The 11,167-nt window shown below is 35.8% G+C and overlaps 1 protein-coding gene across 1 annotated transcript in view; it reads left to right on the forward strand.

The window, feature by feature from the left end:
- Positions 1-10,502, forward strand: part of LOC113670800 (glutathione hydrolase 1 proenzyme) — a 12,527-nt gene extending 2,025 nt beyond the window's left edge. Inside the window, exons 4-16 of the mRNA XM_027186995.2 lie at positions 995-1,124; positions 1,637-1,704; positions 2,511-2,584; positions 3,511-3,596; positions 4,027-4,137; positions 5,174-5,261; positions 5,479-5,609; positions 5,941-6,017; positions 6,550-6,702; positions 7,764-7,884; positions 8,115-8,183; positions 8,880-9,048; positions 9,595-10,502. Of these exons, the coding sequence (XP_027042796.2) occupies positions 995-1,124; positions 1,637-1,704; positions 2,511-2,584; positions 3,511-3,596; positions 4,027-4,137; positions 5,174-5,261; positions 5,479-5,609; positions 5,941-6,017; positions 6,550-6,702; positions 7,764-7,884; positions 8,115-8,183; positions 8,880-9,048; positions 9,595-9,773 (1,456 nt within the window). The 3' untranslated portion in view covers positions 9,774-10,502. The remainder of the gene's footprint in view (positions 1-994; positions 1,125-1,636; positions 1,705-2,510; positions 2,585-3,510; positions 3,597-4,026; positions 4,138-5,173; positions 5,262-5,478; positions 5,610-5,940; positions 6,018-6,549; positions 6,703-7,763; positions 7,885-8,114; positions 8,184-8,879; positions 9,049-9,594) is intronic.
- The last annotated feature ends 665 nt before the right edge of the window (positions 10,503-11,167 follow it).

Genomic DNA, 11,167 nt, shown 5'->3' on the forward strand with positions numbered 1-11,167 from the left:
AAACACATAAATATATGGCTTTTCCATTTAGCCATTTTTCTGTTCATTTACTAAATAAATATTATTTCAAATGTAGAAAAACCTTTCAAAATAATTTAATATATTTGCATTTTTATGATTTTGATGTGACTTTGAAAAAAATAATGAATCAAAATGAAAATGAAATTGGTTAATTAATAATAAGACTGTTCAATTTCTGATGCCTTCAATGTTTTTTATACCATTTATACAGGGTTTATATAAAAGTTACATGTACCCCATGTCAAATAAGACTTCATAAGTCAGCAAAGAATTACAAATTATAATTAACCCTTTAACTCCCAAAAGTGATCAACAAGTAACTTCTCCCTATAATATTCATACATTATCCCACAAACAGGTAATGAGAATACTCAAACTGGTAAGGTAGAAGTTGTTTTCTTAATCTAACACCAAATTCTCATAACTGATTGACAAGGAAATGTGTAGCAGCTGAAGAGGAGAATTAACAATCAAATCTTGGGAGTTAAAGGGTCAAATGTTACAAAAAAATGCATTTCTTAAGTGCACTTACAGTGATTGCAGGGATATACAGTCATGTATGTGTACACACAAATTTTCCTTTGGAAGTGTTATTTCTGACCAACTTCCTACACAAAAGACAAAGTGTTTTCCTTTTGGAGTAGTCATTTTATTTTCTCCCACAAAAAAAAAAATACATCTTCTTAGTAATGCACTTATAGAAGAAGGCCCTTCCTCTACACACAAAATTAAATGCCTTGGCTTGAATCCTATGATCACCAGGTGACATTCATATCTTCACATGGGAACACATTACACAAAATTTGTGACTTTTGATGTAAATTTACAAGCCAAAATATTTCTCTAATTGACATGACGCATAGAACAGTCTCTGCTTGAAGGGTTAATGATTATATGAAATGACTACTAGCAAGTCAAGTGCAGTGATGTAGTGGTTGATTCCTGTGTGTCTGGTGTTTATTTTTGTTTGTAGTGGTGGCTTCATGCTGACTGTAGTTCCCAAGAAGGACAAAGAAGAAGCAGAAGTGATTGATTTCAGAGAAGTTGCACCACAAGCAGCCACTAAAGACATGTTTAAAGGAAATGGATCACTTGTGAGATGGGTGAGACTGCAATATGTCTAGACATGGAATATAGAGTCTGAGTACAGTAAAAAAATTTTTTCGCACTCACAATGCCTTCTTTGTTTCTGTAAGCCTTGCATCTTTTTGTAGTTAAAAAAAATTAAAAGTAAAATTATGAGTCTTTCTGCTTTGATTTGGCCTTCAATATGTAGGAACTCATTTTCATTGAGAAGTTGTTCATTAAAATCACAAGTTAGAATATCAATAAAATTTAACAGTACTAACTAAATTAAAGTGTTGCTAGTAAGGAAAAAGAAATAAATTCTAAAACAAGACCAGAGAATTTACCAATTACTGTACCACAGTCGGTATCATCCTTGGGGCCAAACAAGTGATTAGTTCTTTGTTCAATTCACAGCTTAATGGGATACACTGTACTGGTATCAAGAATTTAAGCTGGGGTATATGTATGACCAAAGTGAGGCTGTAAGCATTAAGGATATGTTATTTCTATACTTGTTTCTACTTACAAAAAGTTATTTTTTGACCAGGGTGGGTTGTCAGTTGCTGTGCCAGGTGAAATAAAAGGATTTGAATTGGCACACAAGAAGTCTGGAAAGTAAGTATCATGACATGGAATTGTTCATAACTGTGTAGCTTAACCTGTTAACCCCTGAGAATTATAAGCATCTAATTTCTCCCAACAGTACTGCCCTTGGATCAAATATGATGGTTGTGAGAATAAAGGAAATGATCACAAATTCAACAAGCTCTTGATTATATCTGACAAATTTTCCTTCTAGGTACCATAGGAAATGTATAGAAAACTATAGCAAGAACTTGCAGACTGATGTTAGGGTGTAAATGATTAAAGAATAGATGCCGAGGAATATTGCAAACAATGGATTTTACATAAATCTGCCTAGCTATTTTAAAAATTGTTATGAATTTTGACAATTGTATTATAAGGGCTTCAGAGAACTGAATTTATGCTGACATACTGACTTTGTACACTAAGTCTTGGAACTAATGATTAACTTCCAAACTATTGGTTCAAAATTGTTTTTCATTTTGACAGAATTGTTTCTGTGAAATTACATGTACAGAGGCCAAATTCATATTAATAGTGCAAGTTAATGTAGCATTTATATGTTCTGGTGAAAAATTTCCCGTGATCTGTTGCCCAAAATTATGATAGATCATGATTATAATGATTAACAGATCAAGAACATTACATTGTAAATTAGTCAAAATGGGTGGAAAATATTTATTAAATCAAGAAAAAATTTGAACTGCAGCATGTCCATGCAATCAAGTTTAAGACATTAAGTACATATACATTCTGCAAAGTGTAGTTTCTCTATACCTTCTTGTGTTGAAATGCATGTTGGTGTTTAAAATATTTTTATGTAATATCCATCACAGGTTAAAGTGGTCAGAAGTTTTTGAACCTGCCATTAAACTAGCCAAAGAAGGTTTTAAGGTGACTGCTCACACAGGTCAGTTCTCACTTGAAATGTTTATGAGCTCAAGATGTTTGATACAAAATAGAAAGAAACGATTGTTTCTTATTGTTTTTCATTCAAGTTTTCTTGTGTTTACTTTTGACATATTAAGAATTTCCTCTTCTGATTCTCTAATATACTTTTGTTACATATATTATGGTTTTTTGAACTTGAGCTGTATAGGTTATCACATAAAAATTTGTCTAATCAACAATTGGGAAGTTTGGAGAGCACTCAAGAAGCTAGAATTGCTTGAGGCATAGCCTCGAGCAACTCTGACGCATTCTTCATGCCCTCCAAACTTCCTGCGTGCTTCATATCTCGATGATCGCACGCTGACATATGAACCAATTGTTAAATTTAAAGTACAATTTGGGATAAAGAGCAACTTGTAGTCATTGAAAAATTTATGAGAAAAATCATGTGATTAATAGCTGATAAATAAATATACAAGCAAAAATATGACTCTGTTTTCCATTTTAGTTGTCTTTATCTTGTGTCATGGCTCACCAGTTTGGCCACTTTCCTTTGCCTTTTGCCAGAGCAGTCTGGTTTTTTCCTTAGGAATTTCTTTCAAACTTTTAAAACCTCTCACAAGAATAAATGAGTCTTTATATTTTTTCTCTTTGAGGTGTGGGTCAACAGCAGTAACCATTACACTAAAGCTATCACGTTTGTAATCATCCCAGTCTTTTGTACAAAATGTTGCATAAAATTCCTCGCGATTTTGCTTTCATGTTCCTTTTTTGGATTTTTTGTTTTTCCTTTGTTGGGCCTTATTTTGGCATTCTCCCTTAAACTCTGAATTAGAACATAGTCCTTACTACAGTATCAACCAATGAACATGCTGATAAGATAAGCTTTTATTAGTTTAAACAAGTACTTGACTTTATATCAACTGAGGCTAATTTGCTATGCAGGAAGAGTTCTAAGGAATTTGCCAAAGGAATCCCTTAGTACTAAACTAAAAGAAATGATTTTGGACCCACAAGGGAAGCCTTTGAAGGTAATTTCTTTTACTTCAGTTGCAACAGAAAGGAAATCAAAGTAACATGTCAATACATTATGTTTTAAGATCAACCCTTGATTGAAATTTGCTCCACCAAGAGGTTTGGAATTCAAGAAAATATATTAGTCAACTCTCTCAAAGCTGGAGATGTTTAGGAGTCCAGCAGTGTGCTTCTTGCACAGGTTTGCCCAATTTAAAAGGATTGATAGGTACTGTTGAGAACAAAATCATTGGGAAATATGAATTGTGGAACCACTAGCTAGAAGCCTAATATATTCCACTTGAATATGATATGTACCAAACACAGTTACCTTAAAGTTCATGAGTTTCAAAAGGACACCTGCTCAAAATGGCATCAGCCTTTTTTATCAAGGTATGATTGAAGAGAGAGAAGATTGAATGTTGAGGTACAGGTTACTATTTCTAGGAAGGAGATATAATGAGAAATCCAGCTTTGGCAGAGACATTACAAAACATAGCAGACCATGGGGCTGATGTTTTGTACAGAGGACCCATTGCAGAAAAAATAGTGGCTGCGGTAAGTTCTTTTCATGAAAAGGGATATGTTGCTTTATAATAATTGAGGTGGGCTTTGCTTGGAAGTCCACTCCAGGGCATTAGGACAATTTACTGTAGTTTCTACTTATCTAATATTTTTAGCTAGCAAAATTTAAATTAAGAATTTCTTTTCTTTTTTTTTTTTTTTGATGTCTTCAGTATAAACTGCATTGTTTGCAAATTGATCGGAACAAAGAAGTGTTAATGTGTATGAAAAGTTATCAAATCCTACAGGACTTACTTAGGGCATCAACATGGCTATCATTTTTATTGCTTTGATAACCAATATAACTGCTGTGATGTCAGGTGAAAACAATATATAATAACTTGTTGCGTCTGAAGCTTTTATAGTCATTGGAGATGTTTACCTTGCTTTATTTGCCATGAGATCCTTATAAATGTTGCTGAAAGAAAAGAAAATTGTTTTTTTACTAAATATCTTTTACTTTTCTATATGACTTTGTTTAACTTCTAATAATAAAAGTTGTACTGGATTGAAGACCAACTTGCAGACATCTCTACTTGATTTTATACATTGGCGAGTTGAACCGTTGGCGACTTGACCATAATTCAAGAAGACACATTCAATCCAAGTCACAAAGAGAGGACTCCAAAAAAAATTAATGACTCAAAATGGAGAGAACTATATTTACCAGCAGTTCATTTAAATAACCTCACTTGTGTACATATTGTATTCATTTTCGCTTCAGCCCTTTTTATAAGGAACCATTTATTATTTGGAGAAAATAGGAATTTTTGATGTAAATGAATTTTTTAGCCATAATTAAGTGACAATTTCAAATTAATTTGCTAAAGCTGACAACTAGTCCTGCATTTTCCCATTTTGTTAATTTTAATATTATTGAACCTTTACTGGTTATCATCAATAATTTTTAATTTAAGTTAACTTTCAATAGAAGCTTAAAAAGTTACTTGCTTTCACTTTGAACTACAAATTAGTTTTCACTATTGTTTGAATCTATAGACTTTAATTTTACTTGTTGTATTGGATTCAGGTCACATCAGCAAATGGAATCCTAACCAGTAAAGATTTGTCAGACTACAAGCCTCTTAGCAAAGCTGTCATTAATTCAACATATCTTGGTAAGAAACAATAAATTAGTCATTTATTTTTGTTTTGAACGTAAGCAAAATATTTAAGTGGCTCTGAGAGCAGATACAAGTGTACATGTATGTTTTCAGTGTTTGATAGAATTAAAACTGTGTGTGCCTGTTCTTTTAGTTTAACTCTCTAACCCCTATTGTGAACATGAAAGTAAAATTTCAATGTTGTTGTCATCTTCAATCAATATTTTTCCAGGTTATCAGGTGATTACAACACCTTTACCTTCTGGGGGACCTGTTTTAGTGTCATTGCTAAATATCCTTGAAGGATTTAATTTCACCAACAAAGATCAAGGAAAAAGCCGCTCATACCACTACATTATAGAGGTGAGGAAGATACATGTTTAGGAAAATACAGGCAAACATTCAAACCTTCTGTCTCATCAGATTTCCAATAAGAAATTTTACAGAGGAAATCCCCTAAATTGTAATTTTGCACAGAGTTAATTTTTTTTTAATGAAGCACCATATGAGTCTACTGCAGCTGCATAGCAGTTCTCAAATTTTCTCCAATTTATTTTGGAACTTCTTAGACACGTAGTACCCTGTTTTATGATTGCAATAATAATCAAAATCAACAAAGGCTTAATTAATTTTGTAGAAGAGTTATTGTGATGCCCACATGTCTTATAAATGTGTTTGTTGATTTATTTTGTAGGCCATAAAGTTTGCTTTTGCCCAGAGGTCATTGCTTGAGGATGGCAATGTCACAAAAATTGTTAACCAAATGTTAAGGTAGATGTGCTGCACAATTTTTACCTTTTTTTTTCTCTAATGTTTCGCTTTATGCAAAATGAGTAGAAGTTTGTAGAAACGTTTTGTTTGTGTAGAAGGATTTCAGGGTGCTGGGGAAATAAAGTCTTTATACTTTTCACATTTCACTCTAAATGTTCCTTTCGTTCTCTTTCCATTGGTCCACTCCTTTTTTAAGTTCTCTGACCTTCGCCACCTTTCGTGGGTTGTCACGCAGCGTTGTGACAACATATCAAAGAAGAGTACCAAGGCGACCGCGCCTCCAGTCTTTTTGTGTCCTTCATTGATACACACCAACATTATTCATTTTTTACTTTTACTTGCATTTTAGATACAAATGTTACTTTTAGTTGTAAGGAATTTGTAAGGAAAAGAAAATCTGTAAAAATCGATGTTAGAACTTAAGACCTGTTCTACCTTTGTTGAAAATTATTCAACGCCTTTCTTAGTTATGGAAATGAATCTTCTCCGTTCCCTATTTTTTTTAAATTCTCACATCCAACTTTTCTTTCAGCAAAGAACATGCAAAATCCCTCAGAGAGAAAATCTCACCCAACAAAACCTTCAATGAATCTTATTATGGGCCAATGTTTGGCCAAGCAGAGTCACATGGTACTGCGCACGTGTCTGTTATAGGACCCGATGGTGAACTCGTGAGTGTTACCAGGTGTGTGGAAGGGTTACACTATATTTAGAACATAACTGACAAAAGTCAGTTAGAAGAGTTGCGCTAGAGTTAGTCCATCCGGGTTAACCCTTCCTATGCTCATTAAGTATTATCAACTGACGTTCGAACGTTAGCTCTTCGCAATTGCTAGTTCTGGAGTATTTGTAGATCATGGTGTTGTATTGGTCCATAAATACACCTCGAAGAAATTAGGCCAATACCCAATATGCAATTTGTTAAGGACTTTAACAACCGATGCAAAGTCTTGGAGTGTGTAAGTACATTAGATTTTCTGTTAAACTCGGAAATGATTATTTCCATGTTTTCTCGATGTATAACGATTTTAGATATATGAAATTCATATATTTGCACTGCGGTGAAGAAACGAATTGAAGAGATCCTCGCAGCTAAGAACACTACTGAACTAGTAGTTGAAAATATGACCTGAAAAAAATTCAGGCCCGTACGGGATTTGAACCCATGACCTCCACGATACCGGTGCAGCGCTCTACTAACTGAGCTAACTAGCCAACTGGGAGCTGGTCAATATGTTGGGTCCAAATAAGCCATCCAAGTGATGAATAATGATTTTAGATATATGAAATTCATACATTTGCACTGCGGTGAAGAAACGAATTTAAGAGATCCTCGCAGTAAAGAACACTACTGAACTAGTAGTTGAAAATAGGACCTGAAAAAAAAAGAAATTCAGGTCCGTACGGGATTTGAACCCATGACCTCTGCGATACCGGTGCAGCGCTATACCAACTGAGTAATACTCTCTAAATTCGTTTCTTCACCGCAGTACAAATATATGAATTTCATACATCTAAAATCATTATTCATCACTTGGATGGTTTATTTGGACCCAACATATTGACCAGCTCCCAGTTGGCTTGTAAGCGCAGTTGGTAGAGCGCTGCACCGGTATCGTAGAGGTCATGGGTTCAAATCCCGTACGAGCCTGAATTTTTGTTCGGTCCTATTTTCAACTACTAGTTCAGTAGTGTTCTTAGCTGCAAGGATATCTAAAATTGGTTTTTTCGATGTGTTTTTTCCAGCTCAATAAATGAATATTTTGGTTCGGGCATCATGACAGAGAACGGAATTATTTTAAACAATGAGATGGCAGACTTTTCAATTCCTGGAGTTACGAAGGTTGGCTGGGATGGGCCACCCAAGGTAAGTCAAAACGTTTGCTACATCCCGTGTATTATTCCACCTTTATAGGGAAATGATGGCCATTCCAAAAGTAATCATTCTTATAAAAATATCTTAGCCCGACATTTCACAGAATAAGCTCGACTCTCTCCTCGTCGACGACCTAACGCAACGTAAGAACGTGCTAAATTTGTTTTATTCAGTTGGAATTTGTTCATTTAACTGCCAACATTCGGGCCGTTTACTTTCAGGCTAACTTTATTGTGCCAGGAAGGCGTCCTCTCTCGTCCTGTGTGCCAACTGTTGTTCTTCATAAGGAGGTAACGAAGTTTGCCAAGGTTCAATGTCGCCTATATGTTAAACTGCATTTAAAAGACTGACATATGGAAGCAAAATTACTAATAAAATGCACCGTCGAGTAATGGTACCTGCGATAAGATGAACGTAACGTTTTTTCGAGGACTATAGGAAAACTAAAAAATTACATTACAGCTCGGTAATCTCCACAATCGTTGTTGTTAGAATGAAAAACCAAGCAATTATGATTGTATCTCAGCAAAAAAGCGAGACTTTGAAACTTTGAACATGTGTCTGTCTTACACAATATTTACAACTGATGTATCGTTATTGTTGTGAGTGATTCAAGGAATAAGATTTGGGAAAAACGGTGTAAAACGATGCTCTAGCAATGGCAAAAAATTAATAAACGGCGTGGCGATTAGTCGTGTAAATATTGTATTATAACTTTCTATTTAAATTGTAAAATGTTTTGGTAAAATTTCCGCACAGCCCCATACTATTGTAAACAAATCTGTTTTCTCAATGGCAATGTATTGTTTTTGTCATTGTTTTCTCCAACCGAGAACTGAATGCATATTTAGTATGGGGCTGTGCGGAAATTTTACCCCTTCCTCTTTTTCTCTCACCTTATCCTCCTTCTTCCACATCTCCGTGTTCCAATCGAGCATCATGAGCGTTCGCTGTAGAAGTTGTTAACGTTTGTTTTATTTCTTCAGAAACGTTGTTGGTTCCGCATGTCACTGGGAGCTTCTGGTGGAATGTACATAACGCCTTCGGTAGCTGAAGTTTTGGTTAGCTATCTCGCCTTTAATATGTCGTTGAAGAATTCCATTGAAAGACCAAGAGTATTCTTTAATATAAACACTGGCACTCCAGAAATTGAAGGTACTGATGTTGGCTTTGTTTTTCATTTCTGGTTTTGCATGTGACAGGCAGAGAGAAACAAATAATCATGACGTTCATTGCTATTTTACCAAATTTGACTTCGTCTCGTCAGTGTTTACGTAAATTAAGAATTCTCATGTGGTATACAGACAACGGCGTGACTCAAATATGCCTTTTCCGAATTCTAAGTACTGTCATGTTCAAAATGAGGGTTCAAGTTTGAATGAGTTGTATTTGAAAAGGAGAGTTAAAATTCTTTGGCATGAAATGCTTTGCACTTATCTGAGCCTTTTCAAGGCGAATAACCATGAAGTGAATCCAACCCAAATTTCCTCCCTTTTTAATCTGCTCCACCACTGGGAACGGGCTGTGCGTACCCCAGAAGAGGCACTGCATGATGAATATGGCCCATTGAAGAACAGAGAGGAGTTAACCTTTGCTACCCAAAAGTCCAGTTGCAATCACAATTTTCTGTTTGATTTAAATTTTATTTGCTGTTATTGAAACGTAACAAACGGTTGACTTTGCTCTATGTTTTCCCCCTAGCTGACAAGTTCGAAGACAAGGAAGTGGCCTCTAGTATAAAGAAGGATCTTCGCAACATGGGTCATGATATCTCGCAGAGGCCTGCACTAACGGATGTAAATGGATTATCATATTTTAAAGAAAACGTTTCAGCGCATGCTGACAGCAGAAGGGGGGGCGAAGGAAGTGCTCAGTTTTAACTTTGGAATTTAGTGGCTCTGCTCTGGTGTTAATTTAACTCCAAGAAATTATTTATTCTGTCACTAAAGTAATGTAACGGGTGCATGTTTAGGGGAAATAAATGTGTAATAGTGGTTTAAAAGGTTGCCGCTCGCATCCAGGAAAGGCTGGTTTTCGCTTGAGCATAAACACAAGCCAAGACACGCGCGAAAAGTTAGGAAAATGACGAAGAAGAACAATCTTGTTTCAGTTTTATGTTCATGGTTACGTTTGTGTTACTTTTGCTGTCCGGCGTGATCTCGGTGTTACGGTTCATTGCTGAGGCGTTCTAATTGTAGTTGGTTTACTTAACTCAACCACTCAGATTCAAAACTAAAACCAATCACGACTTGGTCACTCGTGTTTTCATTTCATGTTTCTTTCTTTTGATTGGCTGCAGTTTTTATTTTTGGTTTGGTTCCAAGTACTTTCTCAACTGGAATTCTCTCAAGCATGACAGGCTGTTTTTACCTTCCGGTTTTGGACGAACTGAGAGAAAAATGCAAAAATTAACCGCTGTTCATTTCCATTCACCGTTTTCTTTGTCTCTCCTCGCTCTTTTGTGTTCGTAATGATGCGCCAGTGAAAATCGGACTGAAACAAAATCTGTCATTAGAGACTTCTTCAGACTAGACTGTAAATAGTGCTTTGAAGGTGGGAATGTACCTTTTTATGTAATAGTAAGGTTGTAATAAAGGTGTTACTCTCCACTCCTTTTATCACTTAAATACGATATCGTTCATAAAGTTACTGGGTTCTTCTTCAGGGGGAAACCATGTTCGGATTCGTGAAAAGTGACGAAACTCGAATCACAGGATCAGTTGAAAGTAGACATTAGATGGAATATGCCCATGATTAGCGCCTCTCTCTTAACAGTGTGCTGTGTTCTTGGTAAAAACACTACTTTCACTTCATCTCTCCACCCAGGAGAGTAAGCAGGAACCAGTAAACCGCGAGGGGAACATTATACACTTAATGTATGGTCCGAAGGGAAACAGTTTTGTTTTCCTCGAGTCCTCATGTTTGCCGAGATGAAGTGGAGGGAAACATCAGGATAAAGGGGTAAGTTTCTAAAGAAACTGTGGTGCTGCGTCGGTGGGAGACTATAGCAGGTAATTTAGCGTTAACAACTGGGTTGAAAACGTAAATTAGCCACCGTAAAGAGTAAAAAAGCCGACGTTTCGAGTGTTAGCCCTTCGTCAACACTAAATTACCTGGAAACATCAGGACTCGAGGGAAAACAAAACTAACTAGTTTCCCGATGGGACTATACCTTAAGTGCTTTGTTAAATATATAGACTTTCCCTTAAACAGTCATGTGGCAAAATCGGCGCGCGGGCAACAACTCGAGCTCCGCAAAGGTATCCCAGACGGG

Source organism: Pocillopora damicornis, chromosome 2 (genome assembly GCF_964200805.1).
Source record: "Pocillopora damicornis chromosome 2, jaPocDami1.2, whole genome shotgun sequence".
Lineage (NCBI taxonomy): Eukaryota > Metazoa > Cnidaria > Anthozoa > Scleractinia > Pocilloporidae > Pocillopora > Pocillopora damicornis.